The sequence below is a fragment of the Neodiprion pinetum genome, chromosome 2, assembly GCF_021155775.2.
Source record: "Neodiprion pinetum isolate iyNeoPine1 chromosome 2, iyNeoPine1.2, whole genome shotgun sequence".
Lineage (NCBI taxonomy): Eukaryota > Metazoa > Arthropoda > Insecta > Hymenoptera > Diprionidae > Neodiprion > Neodiprion pinetum.
Genome location: NC_060233.1, coordinates 11531046 through 11549669, shown reverse-complemented (window position 1 = coordinate 11549669; position 18624 = coordinate 11531046). Strand labels below are relative to the sequence as shown.

The 18624-nt window shown below is 35.7% G+C and overlaps 2 protein-coding genes across 6 annotated transcripts; one reads left to right on the top strand and one right to left on the bottom strand.

Annotated features, from left to right (window-relative positions):
* Positions 1 to 990: 990 nt before the first annotated feature.
* On the top strand, positions 991 to 6127 carry LOC124210940 (2',5'-phosphodiesterase 12). The gene is made up of 7 exons (XM_046609412.2): positions 991 to 1069; positions 1773 to 2710; positions 3291 to 3430; positions 3628 to 3917; positions 3986 to 4141; positions 4454 to 4574; positions 4669 to 6127. Exons 2-7 carry the CDS (start codon positions 1860 to 1862, stop codon positions 4935 to 4937), a joined length of 1827 nt encoding a protein of 608 aa, XP_046465368.1. The 5' UTR covers positions 991 to 1069; positions 1773 to 1859; the 3' UTR covers positions 4938 to 6127.
* Caper (RNA-binding protein 39-like protein Caper) lies at positions 5218 to 18175 on the bottom strand. 5 transcript variants are annotated; one of them, XM_069133119.1, is made up of 10 exons: positions 17723 to 18074; positions 17239 to 17311; positions 13846 to 13933; positions 13472 to 13536; positions 10014 to 10439; positions 9712 to 9916; positions 9262 to 9528; positions 8706 to 8881; positions 8059 to 8229; positions 5218 to 7585 (listed from the first exon to the last, which is right to left on the bottom strand). In XM_069133119.1, the coding sequence occupies exons 3-10, from the start codon at positions 13885 to 13887 to the stop codon at positions 7288 to 7290; spliced, it is 1650 nt and encodes a 549-aa protein (XP_068989220.1). In that variant the 5' UTR covers positions 13888 to 13933; positions 17239 to 17311; positions 17723 to 18074; the 3' UTR covers positions 5218 to 7287. The 5 variants fall into 5 exon arrangements, with proteins under 5 accessions (XP_068989220.1, XP_046465371.1, XP_046465373.1 ...); XM_046609415.1 differs by lacking the exons at positions 13846 to 13933; positions 17239 to 17311 and adding an exon at positions 18081 to 18175 and having other exon boundaries at positions 17723 to 17796; XM_046609417.1 differs by lacking the exon at positions 17239 to 17311.
* Between the last annotated feature and the right edge of the window lie 449 nt (positions 18176 to 18624).

Here is an 18624-nt window from a genome sequence, read left to right as displayed (position 1 = left end):
ATTCAACCCGAGAGAAGCCGATCGCACCCTTCTAGCGATGAACTTCATCACGGTAATATTTCTGAGCCAGCAGATACTCAAAGTTCAGATGCCAATTCAGTCGTGCGAGAAACGGAACCGGATGAGGTGCGCGATTTTGGCGATGCTCGACCGGTGACAGATTTATTCACTTCCACCGGCTCAACGCGGGCCCTAAATAGCGCCCAGTGCAGCCCTTTTTACGCTGATGTTGTTCGGAGTACGATTTCAGAATGGGCGAAAAGTCGCTGTAAAAATTGCGTGAAAAGCAAGCAAGCCAGTCAAGCTACGGCAATCGACCGTGGCGGGTGTATAAAAGCCGAAATTATGGAGAACTGTGAAAAGATTCAAAATGACGGGGGATACGAGAGTGAAATTGACTCGTTAGCAAGTTCCGAATTGTCCAACAACAACGAAACCAAACGAACACCATTACGATTTCACTTAGCGGTGAAAGTTAATCCGATCGCTGTTTTTGGCCCGTTAAGTCGAGGAATGTCAAAACAAAAGTCAAACGTATCGAAGGCAAGTAATCGGCTGGCCTCGGTATTTCTCAATCTGATCAAAGGCAGGGGATCGCCTAGCTCCGCCAATGTCTCTTCTACGACGGAGAAAGACGATGTGCGTCGAAACACGGATTGTGAGAACGTTTTAAAACCGGTGGAAATCAAAACTACTAAAGCTCCGCTGCGCCTACAGCGTAGAACCGATCGAAACGCCCTAGCTGACAATGGACGTGATGTATTCAAACAGAAAAGAGTGAAAAGTTATCGAGAATTGCCAAAAACCATTCCGTTGACTGAAGAATACCTTCAGCCAACGACCATGCAAACGGAGGAATTTTTGGAAATGTTAGTCGGAACTTTACCGAAAAATAAAAATCGCATCACTTGGCCCGGCGAATCGGTAAATCTGCAGGAGAATACGTCATACAGCAATTTTTTTACGCCAAACGGTGGCGAGGGTTCAGCGTTGGAAATTCTGCTTCGCCATATCGCAAGTGATACTCCGATGTCTTGTCGCAAACTGCGACCAGCTGAGAAAGATACTGGTATGTAAGGTACTTGTAATATTTTAGAACGTACAGAATGAGGCAAAACATGACCATATTCAGAATTTTTTCGCACCTACGATTAATAAATATATACTGACGTGTGCATACCATTTGCGCGCGGAAACATCTATTCATTGTTCATTTCGACAAATAACTTACGAATAATATAAAACGTGCAAGTATTCCAAAATTATGATCGCAGTTTAACTTTCTCGGGTAAATATTTCATGAAAAGAGCGCTTTAATGTAACATTTTACTCTTGATTTCGTCTAAAATCTGCTCAAACAAAAAATCTTACGTATTGTTTGATCTCCGGCATTCCGGCGCGATATTGACACTTGCAGTACCTCCCTGTTTTATTGACGGATTAACAAACCGCATTTCACACGTTCCTCTTCTCCTGAGTGTTAAAATCATTTTAAATTTTGGAAAATAATAGTTCACAAATATCTCCAGATGATGTTACTTCTCTAGGTCTAGGCATACTAGTGTTTGTATTGTGTTCATTTTTGTCCAGTATAGCAACAAGTTGAATGATAAAATGCTCTTATTTATCATCGAACTCAGTCGGTAATACGAGCGTGGATCCAGCCGGTCCAGCCATACCTAATGCTACCTGAAAAACATTCTACCACTGATATAATTAGTGCATTCAATATTTTACTGACGATTTAAATGGTCATTTCTCTTCATCCTTAGCTGTGACTGGATAAAGATGCTGTATTAAAGCCAGATCGGGAAACAAGACATGCGGTCATCAAACGGAAGGTTAAGTTAAAGTGTGCCATGTCGTATGCACGGTTGCAGTATTATCTGAGCAAAGGTACGTTCCTAACCTGCAAAGTGACAAACAGTTGTTTCCCAAAAATATTATTTCGCTCGAAACACCAGGAGAAAAAATTGATATTGAAAATGAACGAGGCGTTCGTTCGTTACGACGAAGGAACCGACAACTTTGATGTGACTTTTCGGTACGTTAACGCGGAATATAATGTGAACAAGCAGTTCAATTTCAACAGAAAATCCGACTCCACGGTGTCAAATTTTCTCTCAAGAGTCGACGCGAATGTTAGCAAGGTTCTGAGCGCGAAGAAAAAGAAAAAGAAAAGAAAATCGAAAGGTGAGGTTTTAGAGGATGACCTTCCCGTCGCTGAGTGCAAATCCGCTCTCCTATCCCACGGTCTGCCTATTGAAGGAGACGCACCCTGCAGAAGTGTTTTCACACCAAATGCTGACGTTAGTCTAGTGCTACTGGGGAGTGTATATTCGGTCAAGTACAACGCTCCGTGGGTGAGCAACATCGCATTGCCAAAATGCATACTCGCCAGCTTTCCAACTTATCCGTCAAAGTTCGAAACTTATCACACTTCTCAAGTCAAGTCGGCATTTACCTGGTACAGAAATAACAAGTCGAAACCCAACGCCAATGATTGGCAAGAAGTCGCTCAGGGGTTCGTGTATACTCCCAAAGTCGAAGAAATTGGCTGCCTGCTGAAACTACAATGCGTGCCCAAAAAAGCTGATCAAATAGGACCGACCGTCGAGGTCACATCTCCGTCAACAATTGAGGCTGGTCCAGGGTATTGTCCGTTTGAAACAAGACACTTGTTTACCAGGACAAAACTCTCTGGCAATTGGTAATGCGTTCGAATTTTTAGTCACACATCTGTTACCCCTGTGGCTTGCAAATTCTTCTGTTAAAGTTAACTATTTTATTGTAAATATCAAACTTGTCTTGACTATAAGTGAGACAAGTTCATCGCTTTTATGCCCTAGCTTTCGAGGTCAGACAATCAAATTTTTTACAAAACTGTGATTTTATTTTTGAATCAATTTTCAACTTTCCAATACTTAGAGAAGAAAAAAAATTATTACAATCGCCCTGAAAATGAAACATTGAAGTTTCACGGAATTTCCATACTTTGAAATCAACAGGATCATTTCTGATCATCTTCAGATGCGTCTTCAATCTCAATCAATACGATTCTTTCTAGCTCAGAACTGTTCAGATTTTGAGAGAAATTGATTGAACCATTCTAGAGTTATTTGCAAAGATCTGATCTTTGGTTATGGATTTTAATGTTCACAAATAACTGTAATAGGAAGAAGTTCTAGGACTGTTCCTGTTGGTCTAACCAATTTGTCCTACTAATTTTTCTTACATTTTAATTGGACTTGTGCCGAGTTAAACCACAACTGAATTTAAGCCATTATTAGTTTCAGAATAGTGTCATACAACATACTCGCAGACTTGTACACTGACTCTAGCTACTCAAGAGAGGAACTTTTTCCATACTGCCCGCCATACGCTCTAGATATAGACTACCGAAAATATCTTATTCTCAAAGAGTTGATAGGTGAGCAAAACATGAGTTACACGCTTGTATTCTGTTCGGCTTTGAAAAATCAGATTTCATTTTTAGTTTCCTTATTTAAAACAGAATTTTGTAACACTTTTATTAAACACTCAGGAGGAATTCAGATTAGCTGGCGATCGTATAAACTATTCAAAGTCTAAGTGAAAGAGGTTAATCTCTATATCAAATTATTTTAGGGTACAATTCTGATATTATCTGTCTCCAAGAGGTGGATAGTAAAATATTTCAACATGACTTACTTCCGACACTTTCAACTCTTGATTACAACGGTGTTTTTAATCGTAAGGGTGGGACTGTGAGTGAAGGGCTATCGACTTTCTTCAACATTCATAGATTCCAAAAACTGAACTTCGAATCTGCTGTTCTTAGCCAAAATGTAGATTTACCAGGATTCGATCAGACTTGGAAGTCTATAACGAACGAAAAGTTCAAGGAAAGATTTTTGTGCAGATCTACCGCTGTGCAAGTGAGTTAAAAATAAATTTCAAGTCATAGTTTTTCTCACCCACTATATTAATGTGCTTCATGTTTTAGGCAACAACATTACTGTCGCTCGACAATCTTTCAGAAATTCTTGTTGTTGGTAATACACATTTATATTTTCATCCTGATGCCGATCACATACGCTTATTGCAAGGCTATTATGCCCTCCATTACGTTCGTAACGTTGCAAATGAAGTGCAGAAAAAGGTAAAGAATAGAACTCTGATGCTGTTCGTAATGTGTAGTTGATTGTTGAAAAATTTTAACATTTATTCAATCTTACATACAAAATTCAAAAGATTAGGCGAATACAGAGGGCATACAAACATTTCTATGCCATATGACCAAAACGTAAGAAGGTCTGTTTATTTCGTTAATTGGTAGGAAAGTGTCAATGCAATTTGTAGAAATTCTGTCCGATGACACTCCTAAAGCGCCAAACAAACAAAACAAACTAAGCTAAGGATTATGTAGATATCAAATATGAATCTGATTTTGAGAAATGGTTCAAATTTACAGTTCCCGGACCACAATGTAAGTATCGTGTTGTGTGGCGATTTCAACAGTGTACCAGAATGTGGTATTTATCAACTGATGTGCAAAAAACAAGTACCTGAGGATTGCAAAGACTGGAATAGTAGTAAGTAGAAAAAAATAAAAGTCGTACCTAGAGTCATCTCAAGGGAGAACACACAGCCTGGAATATATTTTTGACTCATTTGTTTTTGTCACAGATCCTGAAGAGGCAGTACATTCTGTATCACTATCGCACGATATGTCGTTTGCTAGTGCATGCAGTACACCAGAGTATACCAACTTTACGAAAGGGTTTGCCGACTGTCTTGATTACATATATTATCAGACGGACCGACTACAAGTTGAACAAGTTATTCCAATGCCGAGCACTGAAGAGCTCACCGAATACACAGCGTTACCATCCGTCGTATTTCCTAGTGACCATATTAGCATCTGTGCAGATCTCAAATGGAATATAACTAGATGATAATTATTGTTAGTTTAGTAAAATCTTTAATATTGAATCAATTTTCTTCAGCAATTAAAACATGCATTTTCGTGAATCTGAGTGGTTTTTTGAAGAAAATAAAACAAAAAATATTTTCATTCTTTCGATTAATTTGTCCAACATATTACTGTGCGTACGAACAATGGAATAAAAAACTTAAAAATTCTTACTGTTCATTTTTCCCAAAACAGATTATTTCTCTATTCGGTTAGTCAAAAGATTGAAGGGAAGCGATGAAGTATTTTTTAAAAACTATCTCTTGTTTGTAACGTTTTTATTGCAGACCAGAGTAAATACGCCATGAATTTACATTAACTTAATTTATCATATTTGCGAAGTTACATTCGTTAAGTTATATCTATTACTAGTTTAAGTTAATTTACAAAACTTATATACAGCTATACCTCGTCAATACGTTAATCAAAGGTGTCTGCGGGTATCGTACTTCCTCAATAAGTAATCGAATAATTCCACAATGTCATCAACTATACATTTCGAGGAATTTTACCCAGAATTGAAGCAAAATTTTGAAGCAAAAATTGAATCAAATATGATTTTTGAATTTTATATTCAAGCGGACCAAGAGTTTGAAACCCATCAAGAATGAACCTCAAGTAAGTACAAATAGAAAATAACGAGTAATGTTGTAGTTTAAAAGAATCTCTTGGAACGCCATCAAAAGTAAAATTAGATCTTAGTTACTCTGCTGCAATTTTTTTTATGTGTAAATTAACACTAGATAACTAAACAAATTGTTCCAGAAGGATTTTACGTTGAATTCGAACCCGCAAAACCCGAGATTTGTACAATATTGAATTATATAGAAAGAATCAAGCACGTGTTTTACGAACGAAATATAGTAATACAAAATATTCTGTAATAATTAGGTGATGATTTTCGTATTGTAAATTTGAACTAGGCACATTTTTTATACAATTTTATAAATAGCGGTTGTTCAAATGAAATTACAGTAAACGAAATGATAATTTACCATCGTATCTGGGGTTGGCTGACCATCAGCGATAATGTTTTTACCGCTCTCACAATGAAGGAAAACGAGGTTACACCATTGAAATCTAATATCATCAAGTATCGTGAATAATTATCGCTTGTTGGTTACAATTTCGATTGCAGTAAAAATATAACAAATCTATAATAACATTGCAATCGCTCGTTAACAAAAACGTCCATGTAGCATTTTTGCAGTTTATTGTATATCATCAAATGTCGAATCTATAAATTGTCTCTATTATGCGTTTCATATAATTCTCAACTTATGTAACCATTTTTCTTATTTTTCACCGACAGTTTATAACTACTGCTGTGTATAGCATAAATAATTCTACAGATAAACAATATCTAGACCAGATCGAATGCAATACCAGTTTCAAAATAAAGCAGAAAGGGGCCATCTGAATTAGAAATGGACGAGGATAAAAAAAATTGCTCGAAAATTCTTCATAGTATCGCTTGTGCCAATCATGGTCAATACGAACGAAACATCCATACTATCTAATAGAAATAATGCTGCGGACATCCGGATCACACAAAACAAGATATTGATAATATGAGAAAAGCTTTTAAAATTAGTACGTTACAACTGGTTAAACTTATGTTTCCTATGAGATTCTAATGTTTTTGAGCACATTTTGCTCGCTGACCAGATTCCCACAAAGTATCCAGGAAAACATTCAAGAAATCTTACAGTTCACCAGTTATAACGCGCAAATGTAATTGTTGAAGAAAGTTAGTGGTAGTGTCATTACAAAAATCCATTTTTATCCACTATGGAGATATTTGTCGGATTTTTTTGGGTGATCTTTATATTGAAGATAGTAATCGCAGAAATATTAGAATCAAATCCAAAACGTCAGTTTAATCATTTTGAGCGTTCTAATTATAGAACACCTTTTTCTCAAGTTGCCGATATTTTAACTCGCGTTATTCAAATTTGTTTAGACTCATATCCTAATTATCGGTATGTTAAGTTCGAATTTTTTTAGATTCATTGCTATTGTGTCAGAGATGTTGTTTTATTCATATTCACTATCATCGTCACAGCAGCGTTGGATTTTTTTTTTCTTTACCATTTTTCTCTTTTCCTGACTGTTGATTCGAACAGTGGGGCCTGTTCATTCTTCATATAGTCAAACCCTAATTTTTCCTACTAATTCACCACATCCATCCTTTAATACCACGGAATGATTGATGATACACGAAATACCACGGTATTCATACAAGTATAAATGAAAATTGTGATCGTTGAAGGTAAATTAGATATTGAATTAAAAATCTCTGAATAACCCGTTTATTCTTATTAAGCTTGAGATCACATTCCTCGCCTTGGAGCACTCGGTGCAAGTAACTGTAAGGCTGTCATTGCGTCGGGGAATAACGAGTGGTAATTAACCAGAGGCACATACGCTGCAGTTATAACACGTCCCGCGAACCATCGTCCGTGCAACGAATTCACAGCAGCGACGGCTGTCGCGATTGATGGACATTTCACATACACGTTACCTTGAGGAGAGGCCTGATCAACGTAGACGTGTAAAACACCTCCGTGTTTGTTACACTCTTCAATAACATCGTCTCTGATTTCCTTGGCCCAATTTGGATTCGTCTCGCTGAAATCAACCAATGTAAATTATTTTATTTATTCCAAATTTCACGTGAAATTGAATACTTCAGACAAGTACAATCGAAGTTCTGTGACTTGTTCTGAAGTCTTTAATTCACAGAATATTTCACAAATTTACAGTCGTGCAAAAGTGAAATGCAAGGTGTAAAATGCAAATCAACTTGAACAGCTTCTCAAAAAGGTACTAGCTGTGTTTTAAACCCGAAGGTTTTGTTTATTTTGCTATTTTCAAATTATGCCTTGAATAATACCTAATCTTACCACAATTGTGCTTTCGCATTCCACGATTTTTTGATTTTCGTGAATTATTATAGATTTACTAAAATTCTTTGTAACTTTTCTGAAGAATCAGAATTTGCAGAATATTATATTCGTTCAAAGAATTGCAGAAAAAAACTTTAGGATTGTTCGTCACATTTTCACCAGGATATGCAAAGACAGTCGAAGCACGAAACTTACTTTTGCGGATCAAACATGTTCGACAACATAAAACACTGAGTGGCAATAGGTGGAGCCGCTTGCGGAGGTGGTTGTGGGGCTGCAATCACTGGCGCCATGTTCAGAGCGTTTGCTGCTGCTGGAGGAATTTCAAGGCCAGTTCCTTCAGCCAATTTGCACATCAGTTGTAGCCTGAAAAGTAAGATTAAACCGTAAAAATCATTCGCTTTACAGTGTTCGGATATACCAACTATCGAATTAATTGTATTCTTTCCTATTCACGTTTGTATATCAACTCTGTGTGGTTTCACCAAGAGTTTCATAATTTCTGCCTGTATAATTTGGCGAAGAATTTTCTGTAATTGTTTTCTGATATTTCAGAAAGTTCTGAAAACCTTAGATTGAGTCGCAACGGAAGTAAATAATTCGTAACTTCCAAGCCAATGAAGTACCATTTTTAAAAATATCTTAAATTTCTTGTAACTATGCGTAGAAATTTTAAAACTGGCCCGAAAATCCTAAATTTTTCGATAATATCCAGAAGAAGAACAGGTGGTTGTATTATATACTACCATGTACCAAAGTTACAACAAAATTGGGAATGGTAACCATCCAGTGCTTGGTGAGGCCACATGGAATTTCCCATATTTTATTTTGTTTGTACATACCTGCCCGTTGCACCAAGGTCTATACCACTGCGATCCAATTCGTCAGTGTCCAAGAGAGAAGAGCCCTGGAGTAAATCTGTACGTTCCGTGACATTACCGACTTTCATGGGCCTGCCAGCTAGTTCAAACCCATTCAATTGTTCCAAAGCTTTTTTCGCGTCATCGGCATTTCGGAACTGTATCAGAAATTACACTTTATGTGAAAAGATTTCTCATTTGAATTGATTTATTCAACCGTTTTCAATCGATATACAAGAGAACAAATATTTTCTCTCAATCAATTTATTTTTGTCATGCTTCTGTTGTTTTTCACGTACGTGACAGTACATCGCGTACTTGATTGTGTAACAGTAGCTTGGAATTTCTTTAGCATATAATTTTCCCCCTGATAAAGATACGTCAAACTCTGCATCAGGTCTACTAATATGCAAAATAAAAAATAATAAAAAATAAATAAAAAAGAAACAACGCACATTGTGCATCAGCAAATTCACACGTTTTTTCAAAATCCATTTTTTTTTTTTTGTTTTGTGTAATAGCACGTTTGTAAACCTACCGTTAAAAATCCGTACCCTTTGCTGCGACCAGTTTCGGGATCCATGATCAGTTGGATGTTATCAATTTTACCAAATGGTTCAAAAATCCCTCGAAGCATGTCTTCAGTTATATTGAAATGCAAAGACCCAACGTAAAGCCGCATCGGTCCCGTCTGTCCTTTTGGCATAAGGTTTGGCATTGAGTTGCCCATACGATTTTTCTCTGCTTGAGTGTGTTGGACAACTATCGGTATGCCCAGTAATTTCTGTCCCGATAACCCCAACGCCTTTGCAAAAAGAAATACAGAAAATGTATTGTTGTTTAAAACAAAAGCATGTCAATTTAATACAATTTGAGAATTATTGGAAACAACATTTGCAGAATAGATCAGAATTCTTTTCTTTGGTATTACCTGTGACCAAATCTTTAGTAAAATTGTTCGTTGCTTGAATGGTTGCGTTCTACTTACTAGTGTAACACTTTCTGGATCCTTAAATTCGACATAGGCAATTCCCTTGAATCGCCTTGTTTTATTGCAGGTGATGAGTCTGACATCCTGGACTTTGCCAACGCTGGAGAAGAACTCTTCTAAGTCGCGCGCCCTGATTCGCTGGCTCAGTTGCATGCAAAATACAGTTCGAGCATCGCGTTCTTCGGGAGTGAGTTCATCGACCCTGCAATAAAAGAGAGAACAAAAATTACATTATATCTATTGTCAAAAACTATCCATTGACTCTTAACTAGCTTTAACCAAATAATATCAATACTCACAGGCCTAGCGGACTAACTGCCTTCCCAAAGGGTGGTCGAACTCTAGGAAGCGAGATGGGCGTCAGCGATCTCTTTTTTTTCCTGTCCCTGTCACGGCCTCGATCCTTTTCTCTTTCGGATTCCTTATCTTTGTCTCGGTCTCGCCGCTCTCGAGAGCGTGTTCTTCGTTTTCTGTCGCGATCTCGCTCCTTATCACGGTCTTTGTCACGGTCTTTATCTCGCTCTCTGTCCCTATCCTTGTCCCGCTCCCGTTCTCTGTCTCCCCTATCGCGATCTCTGTCTCCTCGGTCACGATCACGCTCTCTCTCTCCGCGTTCACGCTCACGTTCACGATCTCGATCCCGATCTCTCTCTCCACGGTCTCGATCTCTCCTGTCTTTCCGATCTCTTGATCTTGAACGCGTTCTTGAGCGATGTTTGCTCTTCCTGTAAACGGTACAGAAGTCACTTCAAGGGCTACACGATTGTCAAGCCTTAAAAATATCCACATGTTAATTTCTTTGCTCAAGAAGTTAACTTATAGAATTGAAAGAATTACTTGAGCCTATTGGGGGTTTCCTATTTCACAGTTTGCAGAATATGATATTAGAACACAGATTTTCAAATTTATGATCATCTTTATGCAACAATGTTTTCTGCTAACGTTGAAACTTGATAGAAGTAATTTTATACTCTGCCGATTATTCTTTGGCAATAAGTTTAACCAGGCATCATTTTTTTATGATATCAAATTACTTTTGACTACATAGTAGAAGCTTGAAAGATTTGATCAAAAATTTTTCTCGAACCACCTGGAATATTTTTTACCAAAATTATGAAAGGTCCTGATTACACAACATCTCAGAATATATTCCCATTTTTTAATTAACTTTCTTTCTTTTATTAAAAAGTACAACTGTGGATAATCCTTCTCAAATTAAGAAAATATCATCCAGTTCTATTTCTCTTTCTTTTCTGCTCTTCTATATAATATTATTGTTTCCACCATTAAACGAATATTTTTTTTCTTTTTTGACCAAATCAAACCGAAGACTAATATGTCACCTTTACTACCAAAAATTTTCCTTTATTCTGAAGTAAACGTTTCGAGCTGTAAATTTCTAGAATTAAATTTCTTTTTTTAATACATGAACCAATCCACTAACTTTCGGCCAGCTTCTTGATGAAAAAGTTCTTTCTCGAAATTTTAGTAATTTTTATAGTTAGAAAATGAACATGACCTAGCGTGTTTTAAATGCAAAAACGACTAATTTGTCCTAAGTAAATAAAATACTTTGTGGTAGATCCTCAGGAACTGTGGAAAAAACATGGCTTAGGATGAAAATGGTATCATAATTAAACCATTCTAAATATTCCAAGGATGTATAATATATATGGAAAATTCAAGATCCCTGGAATATTTATTTTGATTCATCGTTAATAACGACCCCATATTAATCCCACTCTAAAAACTTTAGGATACGCTTGGGAATATCTACTTTTTGCAACCAAAAATAAGTCAAATAAAAACTTTCATCTTTTGCGTGCTTACATGTAGACTGTATGTTTGAAAAAAAAAAACAAACTTGTTTTTTTTTCGTCGTGCCTCAGAATCTACTTTAAAAACATTTCATATTCCAGGATATCAGACTTTTTATGCAAACAAAGCACGAAAGATCGTAATTCTTTCTGACGACAGAAAGTTACGAAATTTGAACACAGATGTTCAATTCAAAAATGTCATTGCCCAGGGCCTGAAAATTAGAAGATTTTCATACCTTAGTCTGTAATCTTTTGAGCAATCAAACTATCACACTATAATATATCGAAATTGCAACCAATTAGAAATTTTCACCCTGAAAAGTTGGTGGAAAGTCGATGGTTCAGCCCATATCTTACTCTGCGTTATTACGATTAATTAAGGTATCTTTCAATATGTGAAATTTGTTATTGGCACAAGTTGGTAAAACGGTACAAAATTCCAAGTATCGTCGGGTCCCATTACAACTAGGAATTTTTCACGTTTTCACGCTACGAGTATACGTCCTATATACTCACCATATTCAGGTTTAACCTTTGGTATTATCAAAATAAGCGGCATTTACACTAACTGTACGGTTTCTATAACAAAGAGAATTATGACTTGAGGTAGAATTGTCAAGCAGAGCAGACAATGTTTGGCACAATCACAACATTCAATCGCAAACCATTTTATCTTTTATTGGTACTATTACTACTGTTGTTATTATTATTATTACTTATACAACACATGTACGTGAAATGGTATGGGTTGAGCGATGTGTGCGCAAGTGCAATTAATAAAATGCAACAGAAGCGAACGTTGTCAACGCCGATAACTTTGCAATCTACCGAAAGATCAGGTTGAAATTCGTATTATTAACGTGGTGAAACTTTGAGGAATACATCAGAATTTCCCATTTTAGAATTACTTTGTAGAGCTGTAATTTTATATTTATTGCATTTCGAACAATTCCGAAGAGTTGTGAAATAGCAATTCTTCTTAAAATAGCTCCGTTATATAATGTAACAACTTTCAACTTGTTCAAAAGAGCACATCATCATGAGTTGACGATTTACATTTATAAAGCATAATTCGATCAATTGCCTCTTCTGTCACACTGTTAGACACATTGTAACGGTAAATAATACATGGATGTCGGGATGTTTTGTTTGAAAGCAACATTCCTTTTTTTGGCCGATACCTAAGAAACTTGTACATAGCAGAAAAATATTCTCACGAATGGGATATCTCATACATCCCATTTATTTCAAAAGGTTCTTCTTGGAATTAGGAGTTTTCCGATTTGAGGAACATGAGAAAGATGTTATTTGTTTTAAAATTACTATCACTTTGCTGCATTTAATGATACAGACTTAATCCTGGAAGCATTCAGCTTTTGTAGAAACTTATAATTTTCTGCAATAGTGTTCAGTGTCAAAAGTCCACGGCTCTAATGATTCAAAAGTTGTAAGCGGAGAAAGTTAACTTTATGTAAATATTCATCTGCAAATGTCTTTGATGGTCAAACTATTGACTTAACAACAAAAATTCAAATCACAAATTTGAACTAATTTTTATTTAAAAAATAAAAGTCTGCAGCTTCGACAGTTCACAAATGCCAAAAACATTGAGTTAACAACGAGAAACTCAAATGACAAATTCGTGGGGAATTAATTTCTCTACAAATCGCTTTCTTGCAAGATCATGTCCGTACGATCAAATGTGGCTTGTAAAAGATTTCTTTTTAAATGACAGATTTCTCGTATCATTTATACGGAAGGATTTTGAATTTCCAAAGGCCACCTTTGAAAATTTAATCCAAGAGATATCTATCCGCAAGGATTTCTTTTCATGATACGTACAAATTTTGGGACAGGAGCAAAAAAACAAGAAACGGCGCTTCCAAATGAAACACCTTAACTGATATATATGTAAATGTGAATACGTATCAACTTACCCAGAAGATTTCCGACTGGACCCATTCACTTTGGAGGATTTCTCTCGGGATAAAGAGTCCTGCTCCTACGAACAGCAAACAGGTTGAATGCCATGCCAACCAGCCGATGTGGCAAGGACGAACGCGAACAAGGGGACAAAAATCAAAAATCAGATGATATTAGTTAAATAATAATAATGTTGTTGAAAAAATATGTGTATAATATAATATAATATAAGATCTGGTATTGTGAAAGACAGATTTCCTTGATGACTACTCGAGGATCGACGTTGTCGGCAGCGTAATTGTCAGCTAGATTTTTTAGCGGGTTTGGGTCGGGGCGACGACTGAGCATAGTGACACGATGCATCGCGTTACACTTGGCTCAAACTTACCAATTGGGTTTTAGGAAAGCATTGCAATCTTGGGTTGAGCATGCCTTGGTCTTAAACTACCAATGGCCAACCACACATCCTTTTTCTTCTGCAAAAGAGAGCCCTCGTCAAAGACAGTACGTTTTCAAATTACACTTGATCATCACCCTAACGCTAGCCTAGATATTCACACTCTGGACGCAACGTTACCCCCAGAGAAAGGGTAAAAGATCAACAGATTACAGTACAAATCAGTGCCGAAGAATAAAAGTACAAGGTAAAAATATGTCGATAAATCGATGACTCTGTTGTTCAACAGGGGAATTGATCGTCAATGGGCGGTATTTGCTAATTGAAATAAAACAATAATGTTGTGTGTGTATATCCTAATAATGAAAATCACACTAAAATTGAAATAATCAATGCGCAAGCTGATCAGAACTCGTCAGATCTTTATTCAACGTAACATCCTTGTGCATTGTACATAAAAGTTAGCAATCACCTTGAACAGCTTGATACAATCATCGCTTGTAGTCAAATTCCGTTCAACTTCTATATTTAACGACGATATCGTTCATTGACAATTCAAATTCAATCAAAATGACCAGTTGTCAAAACTGATGTACCAATTGCAAAATTCTGAGGAAAACATTGGAAGAAACAATGTGGGTTTTCAGTTTGGGATAAGCCTGTTTTTTGAGGTGACGATCAAATTTCTTCAAGTATTGATGTATCGTAATAAAATAATTTATAATCGCAACTTTCGTATAGCAAAATACTGGTAATCCAGAATAAAATTAAGTCAAATTTGAGATTCAGGTAACTTTTTCAGCCAGAGTTGTTAGCGAGAAGCTGTAAAAATAGTTTTCGTAGGAATTTGACCACACAATTTAACAGAACTTTTTCAAGATTTCGTACAAATGTTCAACACTTACATAATTTCAGCGCAAGCAAATAGAATTTCTAAATATGATACGTTACGATTGTAGTGCAAACAAAGTTAAAAAAATAATAATAATAATAATCTTGCAACATTTGCTGAACAGAAAATTAAAAAGTGGTATTTAAAAATTAATTGATTAATGAAATTATATAATTGTAGAAAATTCATTCCAAATTCCAAAAAGTTCTGATGTCTGATGTAATTTATACGTTATGAAAACCTGTATTACTTCAACTAATTATAAGTATAACCACAGTGAACAACTACTGCATTTCAGATAGACCTTAAGTTGCGAAATATAGATTTGCCATGAAAATGCATTGTTATGTCAACATTAAAGACTTGAACCTCATTGAATGTTTATTAATTGTATTTCGGTATACCAGTAATCTGCAATAAAGAAAATAGAGTTGATAAAATATTTTATTCCGAAGCACAAACTGTTTAAAAAAAAATGTTTTCAAAATCATATATTTGTTGTACTTTCATCAAGATCTGATACTGCTATAATATTCCTAATTATCTGTTTTATGTTTGAAACTAGATAACAAATATTTTGTCAAATATCTTACACCAAATTTTTACGACTCGATAAGGATTCATACATTGAACTCGAGGGAATTGAAACACACGAATTATAAATCCTTAAGATAGGTGAACCAATTTTTGTCAATGATTTGCATTACAGCTTCAATATGAAAAATAACAAGCTGGTCAAATTGCTTCGCACATTTCATACATGAAAAGAATGTATAAATTAATAAGTATTGTATCAAATACAGATGAAAGTTGAACAAAACGAATATAAATTGCTTTGCATTCACTGTTACTAATTATATACTTCGCATGTATTTTAGTCTCGAACTATCCTGTCCTATCCTCAATAATATCTCAGAATTATATGCTATGTCATAAACTATGATAAAATCGCTGCATCATTTAATTTAGTCAGTTTAGCACGAACAAAAAAAAAACCTATGTAGCTCTGTAGGTGAATAAAATCCCTACCGTTCAAAGGGTAAGACTACACTTTATGCATATAGTGTTCATAAATAATGAAATTTGCCTGTAAACGCAGAGCAGCCATAGAAAGTATGATTTAAATTCAATTCAGGTATATTTCTTCTATTTCGTTCTGTGAATTGTGCATAAAATATGATTTATTTTAAAAGTTCAACATTTTAGTGTTACGAACGTTTTGACATGACAGTTTTTCTCGTTCTCTGTTGATTGTCAGTTTGAATAATACAAAGTGAAATGTAGACTTCGACTGAAGCGCTAAGTTGGATCAGGACCATTTATCTAACATCGTCGAGCTTATGGCGACTGTAATGAGCATGAAGTGAGCCAAAACAGTATTTAATTTGAGTTCTTTAAAAGTTCTCTAAATCAAAGTAAAACTTCCTTCTTGTTAAATATATCCAGATTTACCAAATATTTAATATCATCTCTCGCTTTCAAGAAGATGCTGTACTTATATTGAATTGAACAAATGCCCCAATGCGAGTTTTCAAATTACTCCTGAATGGGGTAATAAAACACGTTTTCTTTTTCACCTTCAACAACCTACAACTTATGAAATGGCCCTTGCCGGGGAAGTTGATTAAAATTTGAAAAATAATTGCTCTAAGAGTGAAATAACGAGATTTTAATCAATGCAGATAGCAAACAGCGTTCCATGATATCTAAATTATCAAATGGTATGAGAAAGTTTATCTTTATCGTTACATTGAAGAGTGATCAGAAAACATACAATGTCGATAATTTACTTGAGTACAGCATTGCCTTAGGGTTGAATAATATAGCAGGAAAATGGCAAAACTAAGATTAAGGACTGACAAGGACAATATTAAGCCTCCGGATCATGGATTCCTTTGAAATTACAAAGTTGTTTTCTTGGCCTAAAATATGGAGTCCGTGACATGTAATTTTATGTAATAAGCCTCTTTTCACTCTGGTTTCGATCGATTAGTGTTTTTACTTTAAACATTTTTTTTATTACCCTATCTTGAAGTTTTAATGATACGATCTCACATATTCAAGTGTGAATGGATGAAGTATGTAACGAAGTACCAACAAATTTTCAATGACCTGATCTATCGTAAATTGAGCGAAGGAAGGCTCGTCAGGTGAACACATCAGAAGTTACACATCAGAAGTTTCATATTTTGGGCCAAAGAAACGCTCATAAATTTTATTGAAAACTCCATGATCTGAAGAACCGTCTGATATTCTTTTTGCAAGCAGTCAAAGATTATGCAGTCCCCAGAAAGGGACACAAATTGAATTCCAAAATCCAGTGAGTGTCGACGCGATGAGAATCTCCCAAGCTAAGGCTTACAGATATAAATTCTAACGATATTATAAGTAATAAACATTAGTAGTAATAATAATACCCTACGATTTACTATAAATAATAATATTTTAATAATTATTATCCTGATGAAGAATAATGATGTCGTTCTTAGTACCTCGTGTTCAAGTCTTTTCTAGGAACTCGCTGTGGAACATCGCACGAGCGCGAGGGTACATGTTACATACCATCTATAAGTACAGAAAATGGAGGAATTGATCAATAGTCAAGAATATAGAGTGAGCATTTTTTGTTAGTTTCGATCTTTTTCAAATTTTATTTTTTTTTCTCATTTCTTGCTTTTCATGTACACATTTGTATCTATGCGTGTGTGTGTGTGTGTGTGTGTGTGCATGTGTGTATATATATTTTTTATATATGTATTTTTTCTCCTTATAAATAATGAATGCAACAGTTACGCCCAAAAGACGGGAATATTATATATGTATGTATGATATAAAAATTACAGTAGCGTTGTAATTTTTCACCCGCTAGATATATTCGACGACTGACGACCATAAGAATTACGTTTTTTTTTTTTTTTGCAAGCCGTCTTATAGCATACATATGTATGTATGTACAAACGTAACAAATGAACTTACCCCTTTTTTATAGGGCGCCTCCAGTAATGCCTCAACATCAAAGTCCTCCGCCATTGTACGATTTGGGGAGTTTTCTGAAATTCCACGCATTAGCCCAGGATGAAGGGGGGAAAAGAGACACGAAACAGAGAGAAAGAAGAAAATAAAAACGAAAACAAAACTACCAAAGTCCAATAAACTATTTAAATATAATACAGAAAACGTACAGCTATACGCAAGTTAAATTATTGAACAACTGTTAGTATTTTATGTATTCTGTTGTCTGTGTGTCTCTCTGTCGGTTATATATCAGTGCTCTGTCGACTTCGCGATGCGATATCTTTGTTCTTTTTATTACAACTAAAAAAAAACCATTCACCACACAGATTGGGAAAGTGACTGCGCACGAATCTGCAGCAAACAAATGGCAGTTTGTCGCCCAGCACGCTACAACGAGAACAAAATGGCGGAAACCGGACGTGCTATAGTAGCTAGTGGTTACTGGTGGTTACGCGATGAGCGCATATGTCAAATCAGCAGTGATGTAACGCGAATTTATTGTCGTTAAATACGTACATAGAAGTTTTCAAAATAATTGTTGACAATTCTTACGATGGAATATTTCTAGACATTATTTTCAATGTATCTGCTCGTCAATATCTTTGTAATGGTATTAATAAATTATGTACATAGTAAGTCATAAGATGGTTAGGACTACGAATGTGTCATCACGAAATGACTCCAAATTTTTTCGTTGACAGATAGCGCTGTGACCATAGAGAACTACCCGCTTCCGGTTTATGGATATGTAGGTTGTATGCATCTATGTATGTAGCTCCAGTGCTCGCATCATACTTGAATCGGCGGAAATGATGGGTCTTTGATAACAAAAGCGGTGCCTACTGTTTAATTTTTTGGCAACC